This window comes from Pygoscelis adeliae, unplaced genomic scaffold (genome assembly GCF_000699105.1).
Source record: "Pygoscelis adeliae isolate BGI_AS28 unplaced genomic scaffold, ASM69910v1 Scaffold67, whole genome shotgun sequence".
Taxonomy (NCBI): domain Eukaryota; kingdom Metazoa; phylum Chordata; class Aves; order Sphenisciformes; family Spheniscidae; genus Pygoscelis; species Pygoscelis adeliae.
Genome location: NW_008825271.1, coordinates 4,783,735 through 4,807,332, shown reverse-complemented (window position 1 = coordinate 4,807,332; position 23,598 = coordinate 4,783,735). Strand labels below are relative to the sequence as shown.

General features: G+C 39.5%; 1 protein-coding gene across 1 annotated transcript in view; it reads right to left on the bottom strand.

Moving 5' to 3' along the window:
* Positions 1-23,598, bottom strand: part of KIAA0922 (KIAA0922 ortholog) — a 76,902-nt gene that overhangs the window by 17,082 nt on the left and 36,222 nt on the right. The window contains exons 6-21 of the mRNA XM_009329793.1: positions 20,185-20,262; positions 18,114-18,267; positions 15,522-15,580; positions 15,041-15,149; positions 13,978-14,083; positions 13,171-13,324; positions 12,341-12,511; positions 11,970-12,039; positions 9,851-9,968; positions 8,654-8,792; positions 7,532-7,641; positions 5,795-5,867; positions 3,508-3,650; positions 2,708-2,850; positions 2,196-2,382; positions 985-1,170 (exon numbers count right to left, since the gene is read on the bottom strand). Coding sequence (XP_009328068.1) covers positions 985-1,170; positions 2,196-2,382; positions 2,708-2,850; positions 3,508-3,650; positions 5,795-5,867; positions 7,532-7,641; positions 8,654-8,792; positions 9,851-9,968; positions 11,970-12,039; positions 12,341-12,511; positions 13,171-13,324; positions 13,978-14,083; positions 15,041-15,149; positions 15,522-15,580; positions 18,114-18,267; positions 20,185-20,262 — 2,000 coding nt within the window. The remainder of the gene's footprint in view (positions 1-984; positions 1,171-2,195; positions 2,383-2,707; positions 2,851-3,507; positions 3,651-5,794; positions 5,868-7,531; positions 7,642-8,653; positions 8,793-9,850; positions 9,969-11,969; positions 12,040-12,340; positions 12,512-13,170; positions 13,325-13,977; positions 14,084-15,040; positions 15,150-15,521; positions 15,581-18,113; positions 18,268-20,184; positions 20,263-23,598) is intronic.

Genomic DNA, 23,598 nt, shown 5'->3' with positions numbered 1-23,598 from the left:
AAATTCCTGATTTTTCAGATCCCTGTAGTCTCCTTCTGTTGCCTCTAGAACCATGTAACGTGGTCATTATTGTTGCTTCATTTGTGCTCTGACTGTTTTCAGTGTCAAAACAACAGTGCAAGCAGAACCACAGTGTGCATCAGGATCTCAGTTAGGTATGCACCAGCACATATATGTATCACCACGGCATTCACATTCACTGCTTGTTAGTACTGATTGTAGCAATTCAAGGTCGGTGTGATGAAAGCACTGGACACCATCTGTGACAAACACAACATTCAGTTCACACTACACAGTGTGAAAGGCTAGTAAAGGAAGACAAAAAAAGAATATGCATAGCAGCAGAACCCTTAATTGTTGTACAAAGGTACAGTCCTCTTAAAAGCAGCTTACCACGTGCAAGCAATGAGTCAGCTAACACAAGCCAAATCATCTTTCTGGGGTAGCATGTTTAGCAGTGCGGCTAGCAAAAGTTAGCAATAAACACGAATATTTTTTAACAAGTGAAAGGAGAAAAGCATCAGAAGGAAAAGCAGGTCCTCACTTGGTTGTCTGAAACTTTATAAATAAAATTCATGTTAATTTTCCACAAACACCTAAAGATAATCTACCAGTCCGCTTGATTCCATTTATGACATTCAGATACTAACATGTCACATGTACACCACTACTGTGGGGGGAGTAAGTCTTCTAGCAAGGGGAGTATCCACTGGGTATTCCTGTGGGGGTATCCTAGCCCTTTTTCTTCGCAGCCTTAACATGGAAGTTTATCAGGAAGAGCAGCAAGAAATGCTTGACAACTCCATTACCAGCTACTGCATCACACCTAAGCTGTCACAGCCAGCTGGCAGGACTCTCGGGAGATAAATGCAGTAGAGATTTAGGCCCTATCACCACTAAAAATCTAACACAAGCCAAAAGTGCTTGCTGATCTTTCACTGGCAGGTCCCTTTCAAACTGGTGCAGGGGCGCTGAAAGCATTACCTCACAAAGAGGACAGTGAGCCTCCAGAAAGACTCTTCCCAGCTGGGTCCTGGCACCACATCTGCACACAGCGGTAACAGATGGTGAGGAAGAGTCACGTTGAGCGTGAAGTGGAACTCCAAATCAGCAGCAGTCACCAGCGTAAGCTCCCGGATTACCCACGAAGATGTAAAGTCAGGAGTGAATCTGTCAGGAAAGTAGATGGAGCTGGTGTTATTTTTCCATTGTATGGCCCAATTTCATTTTCTGAAGTTATACTGATACCAAAAAATACAAAATAACTTCTGATTTAACAATATGAAAAAAAGACAATGAAATAAGTGATCACTGTCTGCTTATACTACGCAGATGGCATCAGCACCTAGCAGAGGTAAGACTTTGAGGTCATCTTCAAGCAGTAAAATACATGGTTTTATTGTGACTCTTCACAATACTCTTAATACTGTGACTTTTTCTCAAGGAGGTGCACTTGATCAACTCATGTTAACCAAAACACTCTTTACCAAAAGCACAGTTAAGCGTACAGGCAGCATTAGGTCGGAAAGGGCCAGGTACTAGGGTAAGTCTAGAACAAGGCTGGAAAGATAGGGAAAGCAGAAGAAAACATCAGATGTCTCTTCTTCCACTCACTTCCCTGACCCATCCCATTTTTCTATTTGACTGCCATGGGTACCGCTAGAAGGTATGACTTGCCTTTCCGAACAGTAGAAGCGATACTCACTGTGTACGAAACAGCAGTTACTGTAATACAGTAATACTAACTCTACTTATGTTTAACTCATGACTTGCACCCAACAGGATTTTAAAAGAATCTGTTTTAGACCAACTATGTGCAACGTTAGGAAAACATGACTAGATTGTGGTCTAGCCTGACCAAACTTGGAACAAACTAGAGAAAAACAATGAAGAAAAAAAAAAAGGCATTTCTTACCCGTTTGTGACAACTCTTTTGCTTTAATTTATTACTTCATAATGCACTGATAAAAGCATGTATGCTGCTTTTTAAAAATGATGGAGTCTTATAAAGAAACATTATTATATTATCAATTTGTTAGTACTACCCTTACTGAAAAGGGGAAATGTTTATGAAATTTATATTCAAAGCTCACCAAATTTTGTGTGCAGGTGTGCTATTGGAGTGTCTGTTACTGAAATTAATTATTTCAAATTTCCACTTAAGTTAATTTGTCATCAAATTTGTCAGTGCTTACACAATGCTGATCTCTCGTGATGAGTTCTGAGCCAGGAAAAATTCCTGGCAGTCTAACACTTCAAATCCATATCCTTGGCAATTGTAACCATTGATTTTCATTGATGAAATTGTTATAGGAATAGGCCCAATATTCTCAACTTTGAAGTTCTTCGTAATGGATAGAATCTGCTTGCTGTCTTTCAGTTCTTAAAGGAGAAAAAAAAAATAATTATTTTACAGTGCTTAAAAATTATTTTATGTTTATAAATAAATTGCTATTTTTGCTTTCAATCTAATTGAAAATTTAAAAGTGACCAACATTTTAATACAGACTGTTTTGCAGTAGTGTATTTTCAGAATTTGTAACTATCCTCAGCCAGTGTTTTAAGAAAACAGGATCTACACCTCCCATGACCAAGCTCTTCAGCTTTTTCTATTTCAACGTTCTGTTTACTTAACATTACCGTACCATATCAGTACCACTATGGAGTAACGCAGCCAGATATCAGAGACACGTTTCTTCTTACTCACGTCTTCTGCAGTCCATTAGTGTAGCTTCTGGCACCTTGAATCGAAGAGATCCTCCTGCACCAGGTAGTCTTCCCCCTACTTTAAGCAATTCTTTGGCTCCAAAGCCTTCTACATTGACCACGTCCAGAACAGTCAAGTTGTTTCTGCCATAATACAAAAATCAAGCAATCAGCCACTAAAACACAAATGAAGTTTGCAACATCATGGCTTTGCTATCTAGGTGCCAATCCAAGACAACAGTCTTTCAGTAACAGAATCACTGATATATAACAGAATCACCTAGATAGGTTTCCCCTAAATAGGTAGGATGACACTGGAACCAGTCACCAGTGAATTTCACACAGTGAAGGAACAAACTTTGTGATCATTGCCACCAGATAACAACAGTGCCACCTGGTAAAAATGGTTGCTTCTTCCATAAACTCTCTTTTCCTCCAGAGATAACCAATGTGTGGCTGCAAATTAGACTCACTGTATACTTAAAACTTATCATTATGGAGTTAAGTTGAAAATAGCAAAGCCACCCAATGTGCTGCTCTGTTAATTCAAAATTGCCTCGGTACATTCATATGCATTTTATAACCCACTGATCACATATCAGGAAAAAAAAGATAGGCTCAATTAAAGTTCTATTTTTTAATGACCTAGACATAAAGCACAAAGACCCTTTAAGCAATTTTTATTAAACTGGAGGTATTCTGACTTTCAAATTTTGACCATTTGTCTTTGCTCCAAGATCTGGCAAATTCACTTTTACATTGAGTTGTTTGATTCTCACTTACAACTGAAACCAGGCTTACCTGATTAAAATAAGGGAAGCTACTCTTTTGTAGTCAACCGGTGTAAAAATTACACCAACTTTTCTGGTTTCCAGTGGCTGTAAACTTAATTGAAGCAGCTCAGAACTGCATTTCTTGTTGATGAGAGCCTCTTGATGTGCATTCTGTTAAACAAAAATGCACTTCTTATTCACAGAAAATATGTGTGTTTAAAGATCTCAATGAAGAAAGCACTACATCTTTACTTACATAAGATATTTTTGGCAAGGTGCAATGACTGCTAACTAACTTGTTATACAAAAGTCTTTCAATTTGACAACATAAAACATCAGATAAGATTGTTTATTTGAGCAGAAGTTCATATTAATGCACTTATTATTGTAAGGAATGTATTACTTCATTTTTAAAAACAGCTTTTATTTGCTCAGATGGAAAAGAAATTATATAGTGTCTTTCACATTCGAGGAATCCTGAAACACTTCGGAACACGACGAGAACTGACAGTATACTGACTGCACAGGGAAATGTGGCAACCATTATACCCTCAGCGTAAGACTTGCAACTTGAAGTAAGTGAGAAAGGGACTGTTGGCAAGTATGTTGATCATTTGAGTCACTGGAAACAAGCCAAAGTGAACTCCCTACCATATTAATTGAAGACCAGAACTACCAGAAGTTCATGGAGTCTGGAAGTAATGTAATGTTTTGTTTGGTTTTTGGGGCTGGGAAGGAATGGATTGATACTGCTGTTTATTCATTTTCCCATTTAAAAAATGAAAATAGCCCTAAAACTTTCTATTCCAGAACTGGGGGGGCCTCCTCTTAGAAAAGGGTGATCAGGCACCTATAGCAGTCAAAACAACCATAAACATTACAAAATATGTTCTTGCTTGGTTGTTTTTCAATTCACGGCTGTTGTACTAATGGCTTTTCTGATCTTTTCCAGTCCAAAATGTTTTTATTCTTAGTCTGTTTTATGAAAAAGGAACATAGAAAAAAGTTTCAGAACCTGCATTCAACAGTCAATATTTATTAAAAGCAAACCACATATGGCATTTGCAAACTTCATCCTGTCACTCCCTACAAAGAAAGATATGCATGCACTCAAATGTGAGCCTAACAATTCGTTACGCATGTATATAAGGTGACTAGGGAAATGATGATAAATTTAAAACTGTAAATATTAGCAACTAGTGATTTGGTTAATAAGCCAAGATCCGTCTCATATGTGCTGAATACCTATCTAACCGTACATGTTCCTCCCAGCTCTTCCAAGTCTCTAATGAAAAACAGGCATTACACACACTGGTGTAAAGATCTACTGTTATTTTTCCATTTGGTCACAAGTATGGTGTACAGGACTCCATGGAAACTCAGTCCTATCCATGTACTAGTGGAACTACCTTCTGTTTTTCAGTGTGTGCCTACAGGCTAGGATTTATGAACTGCTGTCTCCTCTCTTTTACAACAACTTTTACAACTGTGGCCAGAAAGGAAAGGTCAGCTTTGACTAGTGTAGCAAACACAGTCTTTTGTTTTTATAAGGTACCAATCTTTCATTAAGGTCTTTCATGTGTGCAGAAACATGTATCTACATAGGACATTCAAGATGGGGCTGCAGCATGCCCAAACAGCAAGGAAAATATGTGCAAAAACTGGAAGTCTAAGAAGAAATTCTCCAGGTACCCTGGACAGTACTCTGGTCATCAGAATACGCCAGCATCCCTGATACAGCATCTTCTCTGTTTCTGTCATCCATGATGCAACTCCTCAGGGTATAACCACAGCTCAGCATTGGTGTGACAGTCAAGTGTTATCACACTTGTGTTAAAAATGAGGCAATGGGAACCAGAGAGAGCCATGACATTCCAACCTGAATCCGGGAGCTGCAATGAGACTGAGGTGAAGTGTAGAAATCCAGCCTTTTCCTCCCTTGAACTATCAGACAGTATTTCCCTCTACTTAAAAGATTATCAGCTAGCTTCTGACATCACCGACTCAAAAGCCTGACACTTCATGGTCAACCTGGGGCTAAACGTAAGTCCCAAGACAGAATGGTAACGGTGGCCTCTTCAACACGTACGCGCACGCATGCAGACATGCACACACTCCCTCCCTATAGTTGTTTTCAAAACAGAGTCAAACTCTGAAAAAAAATTAATTGCGAAGATACAAGTCTGACAGAGAATCAAGAAAACATTATTAAATTGCTTTAAATAGCACTTGGTAACAACTCAGATGTAGCGTAGCTAGAAAAAGCTTTTTCTAGTGTGTCAGACCACTTCTTCTATCAAAATTAGCCATCTTACCCTGTGAGCACATTCATCCATGAGCCTGAATTCAGTGGTTGTGAAATTAATAGCTTGCACATTTATGCCGAACCTAAATAAACAAAAACAAAAAAATCAAGCACTTCAAACCTAGTCTGTCAGAACTACATTGACTTATTTTTACATGCTGGCATCTATTCTTAAACAAAGAATACTTTTACAACTGCATTTTGGCAGATGTGAAATACGGTGGAAATGCGAGTCTGCATTTCAACAGAATACACTGCAAATCAGTTTTATGTGGATTTACACATTTGGAGAACAGACAAATGGCTGGGCATTTTAGATCTCTCAGCATACGATATTGCAAAAGATCACAATCAAGAAATATAATTTCTAAGCCACACAAACACAAATGCCCCAAAGCTTTTCCTGCCCACATAACTGCTAAGAAATAATCATTATCAAATCTCAATAATTTACTCAAATATCCCTCTTTCTGCTCATGATTTGTTGGGACAAATTCCTATTTTCTTTCACATACTTTGCAAATCAAATTCACTTACAGCAGCTGATTATCTGCCTGAGAGCAAATAATAAGCATTTGACATTAAGGTATTAAAAACAGACATAAGAAAACCAGTAAGTAAAATTTAGATTATAGAGGACTAATGGACCTCCAGCCACTGAATTGGAAATTCACTTGTCACAACTTTCTATGATATTAGCTTAAAAAGAACCAAATAGTGGATGTGATTGCTTGAAAACCTAGATCTGCAGAAACAAAAGTGTGCAAATACAGAGAAAACGTAATTTCAAACCACTAGAAAGAGTCTATGTGGAAATTTTATTTAGCATACAAACAGATTTAGTTATTAAGGTGCATATATATATACACACACACATATATATGCACATACACATAAGTACGTAAGGAAATGAGGTTAAGGAAGCAATTACAGGGATTTGGACCCCAAGTGAGCAAGTGAGTACACTTAAGCACGTGAGTAGTCCCACTGGTTACAACCAAGCAAATAGTCCTACCAACTACACAGTTTTTCAGAGTTCAGTGTGACAGCCGGGGCTTACTTTGGTGAACTTCAGCCCACCTCACCATGCCCCTTTATACTGTTCATCTAACTCTTATCTAGATTTCTCTCAGTTCTGAATCTTCTCAGTTCTAAATCAGAAAGTTCAAAACAATGTAGAAAGATTTGCTCAGCTGGCCCTAAACATTTACGGTGGGGTTCCTGGCTGTGGACCTGAATTTTTCTTCCTGGCTCCTGTTTCCTCTTCTTCAACCAGGGTTTTTACCTAAGAAAAAGCTAAGAAGAAAACTTTTTTCTGGTGGGAAGGTTCAGTTACCTTCCTCCTCACTGATCAGTCTATAGACTCTGTATACTTCCAAACCGGCCTTGCAGGTAGATGGACATCCCCAGTTCTGCAAGTTGCTCCCCTCACCTGGGCAGCTTGCACAAGCCTGGCCTAAGCTTCAGATCTTAAAAGATGACCAACTATAGTTTATGGCTAGTAGACATAAACTTGCTGAAAACACACCCAACTTGGTTTTATCAATGATCAGGTATATTACAAAGTCATGTGTCATACAGGGAGCTGCTCTGAACATGATTCTATCTTCCAAAATGGGTCAGAACATTGTCCCTACCTAAGTTACACTTTGAAAAATTAAAACAAACAATAAGCAACAATCATAAGGCATGGCAAATAGGTCTTTTAAAAGGGAAAACAGTATCCTGAGATAGTTATTCTCATTACCATTTGTTGAGCAGACTCAGTGAAGCTTGAGGATCAGGGTAGTAATAAAGAGGCAGAAGCTGCAACATAACTGGGAAGGATGAAGGGTTTCTTAGTACGAAATATTTTACCTAAAGAGTTTGGAGGGGAAAGGAAAAAGTTAAAAACTACATACTTGATAATTGGAAGGTAAAATAATTCAGCACTGGTAATATGATCTGCATTTTCAAGGTTCTTCAACCTGGCTTTTGTCTTAGTGCAATATAATCATATGTGCACAAAACTGCATGGAACAGCAGGACATGTCACCACAATGCCATCACTTGCAAAAACAGCTAAGAGTGCATGAAGAACCGCATGTGCAAAAATACAGATCTCTCCCACCCCCCAAACAACCCTTTCATTTGGATTTTGTTTTACACAGGCAGACATGAACAAAGCTTTTCCACAGAAGAAGGTGAAGTTAGTGAGGTGCCACCCTTTCTTACAGAAGTCTGAGAGCAAGCAGGTTATACGCATTACTATAATGACTGACAATTAAATGGCACAAATGGAATATTAAGGTAATTCACAATATGTGCATATGAAAACTATCTCCATATGACTGGTTCGGGCCCAGGCTAGGTTAGTAGTGACCTAAATCTGACAAACGAGAAAGAAACAACCGTCAGTGTGGTTGCAAGACACATAGCTCTGCTGATCTCTCAAGTGCTGTATCTCACACAAATGTTTTACACACTTCTGTTACACAAGGCAGTGGCATGAGGAAGGCCATCCCATAACTCCATGCACACCGTTAATGACAGTACATCCTACCCCTAGTCCCTTGTTCAATTATTTTACCACAAGCATGTAACTTACACAATGATGCAAGGAAAGCTTTAACAACCACTAATGATTGTTAGTTAAGACCTACACTGCTTTACTCCTATCCTTGTGTTAAAATATTATAACTAGGTAGCTAGAGAACTTATCAAAGAGCCAAAGGGATACAAATCCAGTGTCTTAAATTAGACTTCAAAACACTGATTTACAAGCAGTATGAAAATGCTAAGCATCACCAAATATTAACCACAGACTTTGTTATTTAAACAAGCTAAACATACGTCAACTCAGAAAAAGCATAACAACCACCATCCTCACCATACTACTTTTAACTGCTGTGGCACTGAAGTTGAGCGTAAGGCCAGGCTCTGTAGTCAACCGTGGCAAGAAAAAGGCAAAGGACTCCTCTTCAGGCTTCTTCTGGTGAATAAAGCGAGCCAATCCTAAAATACTTCTCCTGCTTTATTGGCAAAACCAGAAAGCTTTGTTAATTTTATTTTCTTTTGTCTTTCAAACAGAGAACAAAAAAAATGATGATTTGCCAGGACGTATAATTACGTCAACTAATCTTTCCTTGAAAATGTTCTTCACAAAATAAAGCCCATAAACCTGTAACCTAGTAGTACAGAGTCAGTGTAACTTATGTGCATCCCTTCAGTGTCCACTTTTCCACCTGCAACGCGACTGTGGTTTTCACAGCTCTACCTCCTTATTCTGGAAAGGGGCTGATGTCACTGATGCACCATCTCTATAAGAATTGCTCAGTCACAGTGACTGATTCCTTCCCAACATCTCCAGTATGCAGTATCCATTAGACCAGTGCCTAAAAACCTTAAAAGCTATTCAAAGACCCTGATGCTGAAAAGACTGCTATGTGACCTGTTGATGAAGGACTCATGCAACTCCATAAATGATCTCGTAAAACATGCTTTGACTGCTTTCACGCTGGGTAGCTGTGGTGGGGTTATTATAGTCAGAACATTATTTACATTCTAAAGTACAGGCATCTGATACGTTTACTTATGGCTGTGTCCTGTTTTAGGCTGGGACAAATTTTCTTCCTAGTAGCTGGTACAATGCTGTGTTTTGGATTTAGGACGAGAACAATGTTGATAACACACTGATGTTTTAGTTGTTGCTAAGCAGTGCTTACACCAGCCAAGGACTTCTCAGCTTCCCATGCTCTACTGACTGAGAAGGCTGGAGGTGCACAAGAAGCTGGGAGGAGGCACAGCCAGGACAGCTGACCCAAACTGGCCAAAGGGACATTCCATACCATGTGATGTCATGCTCAGTTGCTGGCTGAGGTTAAACTACGACAGGCTGGCAGTGCCTTGAAATGGAAGCTGGGGGTGTCTAGGGTGCTCTGAAACTCCAGGTGCTTCAAGATAACTACCTTAAGTGCAGAAAGGTCAAAAATGTTTGTTCTAATTAAGAATACTTCAAAACAGAAATATTCTTTCTTACAACACTGTACTGGCTTGAATTAAGAACCTCAACAGATTCTGTACAGACCTGCAGGCTTCCCCACGTCTTATTTTTTGCCATCTTTCATAAAGTTCACTTGCAAGCTCAGAATCCACATCCCAGGCAGAACGGTCCAGAGAGAGACTCTTCTGCCAAAGCAGATTTGCTAAAACGATAACAGATTTTTCATATTTTACAGAGATAACATTTGCTCCTTCCATCAATCTACTTCTGAACACGAGTAATCAGTATTTGCAAAGGGTCCTGACACAAAAATAAAAAAGGCAACTCACTTTTTTCACTTCAAAGCAAGCACACGTGAGGGTATATATATTATTGTCCATATCTGATTTGCTTAAAGAAATACATCTGCAAAACCACAGTAATTCTACATGCAAACAAGAGTATGGGTATTGCACAGGCTTTGTATGCACTAGTACGCTCTTTTTTACTGTTGCTACTTCTAATGGATGCCATTGAAAAGTCATTATGTTATCAGTAGTCTTTAAACAGAACTCTCCACTGATGCCAATAACGTATCAAGATCATATACTATTCTCTACAGAGTGGTACAAAATTATAATATCACAGCACAGCAGGGAGCAAAACAAATCCCACAGTTTGGCAGAAATGGTGTTTTCATTTTAGCTTCTCTTTTCAAGGTGCTGATAATTTTCTCAAATTCTTCTTAAGATAAAATTGCAAGACTTTACATCAGTCTAAAGATTAATGTATTTTAAAAAGTTAGACTCATATTGGTTCAAGCATGTTCACATAGCAGAAAGGAGTTAGGAAAACAAATTTCTTTCGAAAGAAAACAAAAATGGCTTATTTTGAAAGTACATGTACTTTATTTTACAATCCTTAGTGTTTAAAGTAACCAGCTGAGATTGATGATGACTGGAATAATCCAGCTGTATGTTCTTTAGGTCAGTATTTTCAGGCTTGTGCATTAGACTTCTCTATTTAACAAGTACTAGTATCCTAAGTTACAAGGCAGAATACCTGCATATAAAGATCCGATTATGTGTGTTATTAGAATGGAAAGAAAGAAAGCAACGAGGACTTACTTGTATCAGCAATATTCCTTTATATAGATTAAAAAACAAACAAACAAAAAAAGAAAACCAAAAACCAAACACTTGCTTCTAAAATATGTACCTAAGTGTGCATATATATCAGTAATTCTTCAAGCCACGTGTTTCCATACGTCACCTCAAGTCTCCTTGTTATAGTTGACTGGCTACTACTGCCTTCTTCATATCCTCATACGAATGTACATTTTAGGAAAGTACCATCTTGAAAACACATTCAGGAGAGCACTCACTTAAGCATTTAAAGCCTATGGTACCCAGCTGCCTACTGAAATTCCTTACTGAGCAGAGATTAAAAAAAACACTATTCTGAATCAGCTTCCATCAGACTCAACATTCTTCAGGCAGTATCATGTCCATGTAATACCTAACACCATATTTTGGTAAATGCCAGCCAGGTACTTAAAACAGCTCCCAGCATTACAGTATCTGGAGTTAGATTCCTCAGTTCCAGAAAGAATGAGACCCCTTCTTTCTGTTTCACACGATACAGCATTAAGGATGCTGATTTATAAGCCTGACAAATGATCTTTTGCAGAAATCTACGAAATTATTGCTGTGAGAAACAGATAAAGAGAAGGCCTTCAAATTTAACTCTGGCTAAAAGCAGGATATTGGTCAACAATTTGTTTTTTGTTTTTCATCAAAGACTTCCCAGGATCTGGACCCAGGTTCTGCACATTTTCTAATCACTTTGAGCTAGTTGACAGCTTTATCATTCTACCTCGACATCTCCGGAGAACATGTACATGAAGAAAGCAAGGAGCAGTACACCACCAATGAGAACTTCTAGGAGAGTCTTAAATATTAAGTTCAAAAAAATATTGCAAGACAGAACAATAGCGTAGCACGTGCTATGGCATTAGAGGTCTGAAATACTGCACAGTGTACTCAGTACAGGTTACTCAAAGGCATTGATATACTCCCGGAAAAGTGGACGTTTTTAAAAGACATAAAACTACGTACTTCTGTGAACAATCTCAATATTCTTATTACAAGTCCTGCTACATAAAATGGATTTTCTACAATAAAACTACCATCAGATGCCTGAAAAAAAACTAAGACGAGCCTACCTGAATCAGACTTTCCCAGGTAACACTGAATGCCGCAGTGGGCAATGGCTTCAAAATGAAGATCTCCCTGCTGGAAAAACAAAACAAAAACTACAACTAACCATATGACAAAACAACAGGACAAATTCCAGTTTCTCAGTGCATAATTTGGACGAGTCAAAGAAGAGAATTAAGGTTGCCTGGAGAACTGTAATTCCACTGCTGTTTAACTCTGGGGGCTTAACTTCTCAAGCTACAGAATGGTTTCACAGAGTGGTCCGGTACCGAGTTTTTCCTTCAGGACTAAGGGACAGATTTCTGACCTAAGAAAGAGGCTGCTGCAGTTTGGTTTGTAGTGTATAATAATCATTCAACACAACTGAATACGATACCTTGGACACAGTCGAATATATCTGCAGAGGTATTTCAAACATTACTCCCACATTTGTGGCCAAACAAATGCTAGAAAGCACATTTGTTACAGTGCCTTTCACACTGAGCTTCAAAGAAAATACATTCCAGCAGCCTGGAGGTAGAGTCAAAGGTTCGGCAAAGTTCAGAATCTAGAAAGAATCAAACGACAACTGAATTAAAATTGGTACAGTATTTTTGGTGCAAGCAGTACCTTGAAGAATGTAAACTTTCTCTTCTTTCGTGTTTTTGCTGTTATTACACACACATATGTGCCCATAACTGATCCATACAGTGCACATATGTAAATCTCCTATCTAAATATACGAAGAGCCAATTAGATGCCTACATCATGTGCATATTCATAAACCAGATTTGTCTGGTTTGAATCAAGCAATTGCACGAGTAAATTATTGGCTTCGCCTTCTAAACTTCAAAGCTCATCTATGTACTGAAGACTTCCATTACAGCCTATGAAGAAATGCCGAATCCTATAGAGCACAAACAACACATGCAACAGCTCTGAGAACAGAGCAACGGTCTATAATTTGATGCATCTGTAGATGCAACTCAAATGAAAGAACAGTTGCTAATATAACAATACAAAAACAAGCTGGACAGTGAATAATGCCTATTGAAAGAGTAAGCTCTTCAGGACCTAACAGTTACAGGCATACATATACCTTTATTTTTAACTGATTTCAACCAGCTCTGAGAACACCGAGTTCTTCAAAGAATCTATTTTGTATGTCAAAGGACCATATACTTAAATCAAGGATAAAACATTGCATGAAGCAGAAGTAAAGCTTACCTTCAAAATGTTCTTCGTTTCTCTGGCTATGAAAACTTCATTCAGCTCAATGCTGAAGTCAAAATTGTTTGTAAACCATATGGACCAAAATCCTGAAGTATTATGATGTGGTTCTATATGAAACAAAGCTGCAGAAGGATCTACGTCAAAATACCTGTAAGTAAATACAGAAGAAAAATAAATACATCTGCAATTGTCCTTGAGCACACATAAGCGGTCCACACAAGAGAAGATAATTGTAGTATTCTTGCATAATGAGGCTCTTCTAAGGTTTTAAGGAGAAAGAACAAAATTATTTCCTTTGGAATACTTACATATAATATCAAAGTAAAAATTGACAAGAACAATGTAAAAGAGGTAGGCAGGTAATCACTCTACCCTCTTGCTATGCTATAGCACAACATTGCCTACTGCTTTGTGATATGGTAGTCTGGATGAAATTGGCAAAAGAAGACTGAAGAAAAGACTTCACATTTTTTCCTATAACTACCCTGCTTCTGAGTAGGATTAACAAGGATGGTGGAAATTTTATCACAGACTCTAAGCGATGTTTATATGATATGAGTTGCTAAGGCATATCTTTTTACTGGCTCCTGAAATTCTTCCTGGATAAAATACAGAACTATTGCTTGAAATGTCACAGGTCTGTTTTGGCAAGTGACGCAGCAACAACAGGAAGAAGCCTCTTCACTGTCCTTGGAATCATTCAGTGACAAAGCAAGCTAACCTCATCTCTTAAAGTAGGGTACAATATTCTTCTCATAATATCAGTGAACGTTAACAAACAAAAATCCACTGTCAACCTACCCTTCCATCACAGGACAGGAAAGACAGGCTTTTAGTGTTGCAGTGCCTTCCAATAGATTATTCCTCTTGTTGTCAGCGTAAGGACTTTCACTGTCACAGGATGCAGCTGGGCAAAGAATAGACATACAGGAGAATACAACATCAGCCATAACGAAAGCACATCTGCAATGATCTTCATGTGAGGCCTTGGAAGAACACTACAAAGGGGAACGTTTGCCGGTCCAATTCTCACACAGGTGAGCAAAGCATCTAATTGCTTATGTCCTAATTTTCAGAGGTTCCAAACCTTGCTTTAAGAAGAATTTATGCATGCTCCACACTTTCAAAAACCATGTGTACAACAAGGCAACCTGACCAATTTTAACCATGTGTCACTGGCACAGCATTCTTACTTATCAGTGCACACTGCCCCCTTTTAATAAATGAAAAACTGTTCCGAAAAAAAGAATCACTTAACATATAGTCCCTTCTTTCTTCTTATTTTTCCTTTTTTGCTAGGAAAAACAAGTCCCAATGTCGTTATGAAAGCAGCCTGTTTCATAAATGTTTGAAGTCTATGCACTGCAGTCTAGTGGTCAGAATAGGAAACAGGCTGGAGTCAGGAATGCTTAAATGTTAATCTTTGCTCTTCCACAAACATGCCTGGTCTCAGGCAAGCCTCTTCAATGATCCTGCCAAGAAATGTCATAGAAAATGACCACCCAAGCACAATAGTCTTTTAGAAAATATATTGGAAACAGAAAAATAACCACAAATTATAAAAGGATGTTGAAAAAGCATATTCAATAATTACGCTTATTGTAAAATCAGCTAACATTTTAGCAAATGTTTTCTTCCCCTTTTTGAAATATGTATAGCTTAGAGCCTTCGACTGGCATAAGAGGAAGCATATATACACAAAAATGGTGGAAACAATTAGCAGAAAGAATTCATCCTCCTTCTCAAAAAAGTCCAGACAAGTTGATTTTGAGATCTTTCAGGGTCTCTATCTGCTGAAAAAAGCTACCCTTTTATAATCAAATCCTGTTTAATCATATTATCTATAAGTATACATATCCTGTACCTTTACAGGAAATCGAAGCAACTTTTGTAAAGTTAGTAGATGATGAAGATAGCAGTACTGGCTCGAACTCCACAGGTGATGTGTCTTTTTGTGACAACTGCCATATTTCCTGCATGAAGACAAGACACAATGATCCTTGTAACAGTACTACCATTATTATTGCAGCTCCTGTATTGGTGTATCTTCTTGTCAAATTTGCAAGCCACTATCTGCCATTTTTCTCACATCTTCTAAATCAACCCATGGATTTTTATTCAAGTTAACAGCTCTTATGCCTTAAAAAAAAAAAAAAATCCATCACTGAACTACAACTTGTCATCTAAAAGATGTATTAGATGTTTGGGCACATTTTAAAAATGTAGAAGCATGGCATTTGCCACCAGCAAAATCAATCTGCTATTAGAGAGTAAGTCAGTGGGCTAATTAATTCCCCAATCAAATTCAACACCCTAAAATATGACTTCCTGAAGCCCATGATTACCTGTATATGCACAAGGCTGTTCCCAGAATGCATGACGTACACATCTACTGAGGAATCACCTGTCCAAAAGAATGAACACTAAGGTAAGTTCACCAAGGATGGAAGCACTTTTGCTTTGTCAGATACTCCTATGAGAAGCAATCCCGATTAAAATTTAAAAATCTTTGTGTGACAGCTACCCTTGTAAAAAAGAGAAACTATCCACATCTTGAGCTGGCAATCGTTTCATAAAGGAGTAAAAATCCACTCAACAAGATTTTTGGCCACAAACATGAAGGCAAGCATCAACAGGGAATCTTCCTTCATTATCTCCTAAATCCAAGATGGAGCACAACTTCCCCCTTTCCTACAGGCAGGGAGACAGGAGGCACAGCTGAAGGAAAGAAGTATGGCTAACGCTGATTAACTTTCTAAGACTAAGGGCCAACCTATCAATAGCAAGAGAGAGTCCAGTAAAAGCTGTTCTGTATACGCACACAACTACGCAAGATCCTGGCTTGCCTGCTTTGAACAGCAAGCATTCTTAGGAGACAATGCGAAGCTGAATTTGGTGCTTAACACCTCCTGGGCTTAAAATAGGAATGAACCTATCATCTGCTAGGGTAGTAACCCATTGACTAGAGCAACAGGAGATGGGTATAACTCAGCTTTCACCCACCGATAAGGTGGTACAGCTATACTGGGTAACCCCCTTCATCACTGGCAAAGCTATGTTCCCATCCACAGGACACTACGAAGGTGTAGAGGACCAAAAGAAGAGCAGCAGGACAGAACAAGAGATGACTATTATACCAAGGTGGTCATCACACTTCCATGAAGGAAGATGACCCGAGTTCTTGCCCTTGCTTATACTTGAATTACATCAGTATATGCAGGCTGACATAAAAGAACATTCTCCCACTTCACCAAGCACAATTTCTAATACTGAGTGTGCTTTGCTCAGCTGCTTGAAAGCAAGACTACATGTGCCAGCTTGCAAAAGAGGGTTCAAGATGTTGATTCTGAGTGAGCAGATGCTCCACATACCCACAGCTGTTTAAAGCACATACTCCTCTTCAACCTTTCCAGCTGGCTAGTTCCCCTGTGCAGACCTTGCCTACCGGCTGTCCCACTCTAGGTGCTAACACATGCCATACGCTGAGACTAACACAGCACCATAGTCCCTTTTGTTAGATCTTTCCCTCAAGACCACATCTCTCATTTAATTATACGAATGGAAGGCAAACAAGCATTGCTGTTTGATATGGTAAAGCCACCACCGGTACTGATGGAGCAAGACGTGGAACTGACAGCAAGTCCAAAGGACTTACATGACCAACCTCTAACACAGTGAGGACTTATAATTGCATTATATTTAATAGAAAACAGCCTTAAAAGCATACTTCTAGTACTTTAACAATCGAGGTGTTAACAGTGAGCACCCTTGACATGACAGATGTGAACAATTCTCTACCAGCATCAGAATAAACGTACGTCCACAACTCAACAAAACAAAGCACTGGCATCTCACCGGCAGGAAAACTAGGTTTACAGTGGGTATTTCAGTTTCAGCTCTGTGTAAACATCACATCACAGAACAGGCATGGGGGAAACAGCATATATCGTTTTCTGACTAGATCTTGAACGGAACTTCTCAAAAGACAAAAAGATCATGTTCTTTTTTTACTAGTGTCTTAAAAGGTATTATTTTAATCTGGATTCTTAAGCAGTTCCTCCTTCAATCAGAAAGTAGGACTGGCAGAAACCTCTAAAAACTATTCAAACAGACTGCAAAGCTCTGTAAATAATTTAAAATCCCCTGGATTTAGAGGATTTGTTCACCCCATAAATGTAGCATAAAGAAACTGCAAGGAGTTGATTGTTTTGCCTGTGGAATTCAGGTGCGCACATCTGTATTACCTCATTACCCTACTTTCCACAACAGCCACTATCCCCAGTACTGTACAAACCATTCTGCCTTCATAGTCCTATTATGGTGAATTTAATTAATGGGAAACCAGAAATGCAGTTGTAGAAATCAAAGGACCGTGACATCTTTCCATACTATTTCCATACTATACGAAAGGACGAGAGGAAATGGCCTCAAGTTGCGCCAGGGGAGGTTTAGATTGGATGTAAGGAAAAATTTCTTTACTGAAAGAGTGGTTAAACATTGCAACAGGCTGCCCAGGGAAGTGGTTGAGTCACCATCCCTGGAAGTATTTAAAAAACGGGTAGATGAGGCGCTTAGGGACATGGTTTAGTGGGCATGGTGGTGTTGGGTTGACGGTTGGACTCGATGATCTTGGAGGTCTCTTCCAACCTTAATGATTCTATGATTCTATTTAAGCAGATGCATAAGCATGGGGGACTAAAGAATGAAACAGATGTAGTTTACAACTTTACAATCGTTACCTTTATAAAGAGGACTGCGATTACAGTAACTCTGCCCTAAACAAAGTGGCTGACAAACTGTGTTTAACTAAACTGATTTGTTTTCCCTTACTCACAAAATTTAGCTGTCACTGAATTTGATTCAATTTAGCACATCAAATTACAATTTAGGTATAAAACCAAGTTCTATTACAGTTAACAGTCATATTTAGGACTTACCCGTGGTCTTCGTTTTTTCCATTGCTACATAAACTACAAAAAGATTCTCCAGTAAGTATTGTCTGTGCTCCACAGAATCTTGTTGGGCATTTTCCATTCTTACCGTTAAGCTCATTTCTAGCAGCATTGGGTCATCAGACATAAAACAGCAACTCTGGAGCGAGACAAGGGGATACGGTGTGTGTGTGGTGGGGGAGGGAACAGAAAAAATTCATTACAGTAAGGTATCTTGAGAAGTTAATCAAAGGTATTATCTAACAGACAAGGTTTCCAGCACCAAAGTGCGGCAAAACAGGAGTAATTAGGACCTCTGCTAAAATCTCAGCAGAAACCAAAGACAGTGCAGGTACAGACAGCACAGCAAAAACAAAGACGAAAAACAACTAAAAAGGACACTGAACCTTGAAAGAATGCAAATTTATAAACTGTCTTAGTCAGTCTCACCTCACGGACTGCAAAACAGTTTCCTTTGTTAAATCCTCTGCCTTCAATAAAATGTGCCATAAACAGACTGATGCATGTGTCTTAATGGTAGGAAGACAGTTCATGTTCACTGGTCTGTTTATAGTTAATTTTTCCAAATCCTGTGTTTTTTGTCTCCATTTCTCACTGAAGTAATTTTAAAAAAACAAACATACATGTACAATTCTTAATAGAAAACACTGTCGTCTGGCTAGAATACTTCAGATAAATACAAATAGGATCTTATTTCCTTCTCTAAGTAGTGGCTGCTGTTAAGACAGCTGAGTCTTAGCAACTACAAAGACACAGACACCATTTCGCAAAAAATTAAAGCCAACAAAGCAAAACAAAACTAGACATTCAACAGTGAGTAACATAAATTTGTCCTGCATCACACCATGAAGGTCGCTAAACTCAGGCTCCGTTGCCCTACCAAGAGGACCAATTTGCTCAGGAGGAGGAGGAGAAGAAAACCTCCACCTCTGGCACATGAAGTGCTCTCGTGAAGCTGCAGCAAAACACCTTCAGCTAATCTGAAGTGCCGCAAGGAGGTACAGTGGGAGTGGTGAAGCATCTCTGGAAATGGGATGCCAGTTCACCGCTCACGCAGCATCAAAGAAACCCTCAGCACTTGAAATGGCTGCCAGGAGCAGGAGAGGAGGCTGCTGCGGAGACTGTAGCACAGGGACGGTGCGCCCCTGGGAAGCTCGCATCAGAGTGGGCAGCTGCACTACATGCAGGTGCATCTCAAGCCTAGCCTTACTCACCAATGCAATGCAAGAATCAAACGTGGGAGTAAAACAGCACAGGATCACTGTGATGTGTAATGTACGGAAAAACAGCTATGGAGTCTGGGCCTCATCACACTTGATGAAAGAAAGGTGCCGCAGACCACAGCACGGGCCTATATATCTGATCCAATAAAACACCCCATCGAATACCATCATGGCTGTGAACCAACACCCATTTACTGTGTAAGGACATTTGAGGAGAGAAGGGAAGAGGAGATTCGGATGGCACTGCTCCTGGGCAGTAGGAGGAGACCTACTGTCCTGAATGCTCAGAGCTTTTGGAGGGGTCTTTTCTTCTAACAAGCTCACCCCTCCTAAGCTCTGCCCAATGTCAAGGCCACCTTCAAAGCCTCCTCAGCACACAGCCCAGACAGCCCAGACTTCAGCCTCTCAGCTCATTGATCTCTTGTCAGTGTGAACCAGAAAGTTGTGAAACGTTTCTGGAGAATGGAAATCACAGGAATCTAATCACTTATGTACTCCATGTAAGTAATACAACACCTACACATTAAAATGCTTAGCCTGCTGGGTTGCTTTTGTTTCTTTTGGCGGGAGTTGGGTGTCTTTCCATCTCACCCTCCCCTAAAGGTTACAGTGTGATGTGTGTGACATTTAATTTCTACCACAGGGTACGGTTTTGTAAAAGCATAGCTAAAAGTACAATTCCCCTTTAAACTGAGACATTGGAAACTGCATTGTTCCTAAAACTTCTACAGCTCTGGGAAGCTTGGATTAAAGTAAGATGACTTTAATCCAAGCTTTAAACTTGGATTAAAATAAGATGACTTAAATAGATATAAAACGATAATAAAACATACCTTAACTTGCTGATATGCGTCGTTAGGTAAACTGCATTCAAGGTGAACACGTAAGAGACTGGCATTCATAGTTTCTGCCTGTAAGAAAGAAAAGTGAAGAAAACATCAAGCACATTGCTTCTAAAGATATTATCATATAATTCCAATTCACACACCACAATTTATAAAGATAATAGGACTGTTTCTGCATATGCATGACACAGCAACGTAAGGAAATTTTTTAAAATAAATACAATTGCTCTGTACAGTAGGTCAGCAATCAATCTCCAAATCTCAGGAACTCCATCAATATCTACTTACTTATCAAACTATTATTATACATGATTATTAAATATTTCTACAGCATCAACATGAGAAACCCTTATAAACTTTCATATGTCAATAAACTGTATTCAACAGAGCCTTTTTTTTTATAGTAGAAAAGCTTCTTTCCTTGTTTTCTGTATATTTTCTTTGCTGATTGGATACTGAAATACAGTTGCTAGGCCAAGAACATAATGCTTCTTGGACATGGTCTGATACGTAGGCTTCATGCCAAAATGGACAGACAGAAAATGCTTGTTTTGCCTTTTTATTGATTGGAAGGGGAAAAGAAAAGAAAAGACGACATTGATTGTCCCAGCTTGTAAAGCACTCATAAATCTAACGGGGCAACAGCACCGACAAAGCCAAGCACAGTTCATGAAAGCTATCTGGAAATCTGGACTGCCAAATTACTTGCACAAATTGCTCACCCAGTAGATGGTGATTCTAAATTTAAACAAACAAAAAAAATTCAGAATGACACATCTGTCACTATCAGTGCCTTAATTACAGCAAAATTACCTGGTGATTTTGAGACTGATGTGGAACCCCCCCAGTTTCTCTTGCGATACTGAACTAAATACCTGAGTGGGGTATCTGCAGGTTAAAGTTTCTGAAGGTGCCGATGCAACTGACTTTAAAGAATTTCAATAATTTGATGCTGAAAAGAAAACTGTGAAGAAAAGTTTTAAAAGTATCCAACACCCTATTTCATATCTCCCTGGGACAGGCAGAAGAGGGCAGGGTGCATCTGAGCCCAGAGTAGATTTACCACACGCGTGGCATTTCATGGGGTCCGGTTTTATAAAAGCACAGCCAAAAGGAAGCCAACATACATTCTGCATTCCTGATTCAACCGGATTTCATACCAAAATGACTGGGGCTTCACACAAGAGGGCGATGTAACCTCTGCAAAGGTGCTTAGCGGCGACCCAAACCCTGTTCCCCAGCACAGCTCTCCGGGGACATGAACCCCTGCCACCTCCTTTCTTTTTTAAACGCTTTTGTCCTCATCAAATTTTGAGAGCAGAAAAAAAACCCAACATTTGATTCCAAACATGCACCGCTTACTAACCTCTCATGGCCATGACTGATAGTGGAGTTTTAATGAGGCAGTAAGATTATATGAAGAGCAACTTTGGGGGTCACTTTTCTGGTCAGATAAACCTTGATGCTTAGACTTCCCTTCTCAGCAGTTCTTGAGAGAACACTACCACTTTCATGGTCCTAAATAAGGAGTTGTTAGCCCTTATTCAATGCCATTGTAGTTTAAAGTAGTTTAAGACCCCACACCCCTATAAAAAAAAGTCAGCTAAATCATATTTTTCCCACGTTGGTTTTTTTAACTTCTTGACCTGGCATAGGTCTACATGGGAAACTGCTGTCACCTTAAAATTGAAGCTGCTAATGTAACACGCGCAGAGGGGAAAAAGGTGTTACTGGGGTGTATTTGTTGTTGATCTGTTTTCTGTGGGAATTTTTTATTTCTGTTTGTAAAGCTATCTTCAGAAAAGGAAAAGGGTTTTCATTTATCTAAGGCAGACAACAGATGCATAACTGTCATGCCTACTATCTTACAACACTGGTAGGACAGCTGTGTTAACCATAAAGAGAAGATAAAGTATTTGAGAAGAAAACACTGTCAGAAGCAGAGTTTCCAAGAAGACAAAGCCAGGACCACGTCCACATCTCTCAGCGGTGCACGTGCTCCGTTTACACTGTAAATATCACTGCCTATGAATCAGAGCAGAGAGCTGAATTATGCAGCGTATGTTTGCACCAGAGGTGAACTGAAAAGGAGAGGCACGGCACAAGGGGAAGAGTTAGAAAGAGCACTGCAAAGCAGCACAACCACTGCCACTTCATTACCTGGTGCCTCTATTTTGTATCAGGTACGCACGCATACGTACTTGCACATACACACACCCTCAGCACCCACAAATCCTATACGAACTGAATAGAGAAGTCTGATAGTAGCCACATGAATGAAATTCTTACCAGTTTTGGTTAAGTTCTTACATTTAAATTTTAAAGAAACAGAGGCCTCTCTCAAAAAAACCCTAAAAACCTGAACCATCTGATCTGCAAGGAGCCCCGCTCTCCTGGCAAAGGTCTAGGATTCTCGCTGGGGGACAGTACAGTAGGCAATTACTTAGGAAATAATTCATCCATCAAAAGAGAGACAGAGCATCAATAGGACGGCTGGCACAGGTCAGCTCAACAGCCACCAAGCAACCACAGACCTGAGGCCACTTTTAGGGGAAGATTTCCTTATCGTGCCTTAGGTGCCCTGTCAATCAGACATGGCTCTATACATGATTTTCACAGAGATAGTCTTGCATCATTATCAGGACTGTAGAGTTCAAACCACTTCCTGGAGTTTGGCCACAGTATAATTAAAAAAGAACAAACACTGAACAAGCCTCCCCTTCTTCCTGCAGGCTGGTACTTCAAAGTTTCTGTCCTGGACAGTCCCTGGGCGTAGAAAGCTATTTCCACCCTGAATGGTGTTAATAAGTTGTCCCTGTAATAATGATTCAGCAGAGTTTCATCAGTTTTTTGCAGGCAGTTATCAGGATGGCACACCAAGAAAACTCTACTGTCCTACCACCTTCCTTTCTCCACGCCCAAGCACCACACTTGCACACATTTGCTTCTCTGATCCTCTGTCCACTGGCACAAAACATAGCTTAAGGAGTCTTGGGTTCCTGCCAGTACTTGCAGTATTTCCCATGTCGTTGGCTCATAAACTCCGAACTCCTCTGGGAAGTCAGTAAATGATGCCTGTGTCTCCTACGATAAGACATTCTGCCCTGCAGGTCACTCCTCCATTGACATTTCCAGTGTGTTTGAACAGTATTTTGAACATAACAAGGCAGTGATGGAGCTGCCCTGTTCGTGCCATCCAAATATTAAACAATGCCAAAAAACAGGCAACTGGAGCAAAGACTACATCCAGAAGCTGGATAAACAAAGATGACCTATATGGGCTCCACCATCTGTTACAGCTTAGTGGTAACTAGCCACTGCTGAATGGCCATGTGGACATACCATGAATCCACAGTGTTGGACACAGCGCTTCTTTCCTCCCAATGAGTGAGCCAGGAGCCC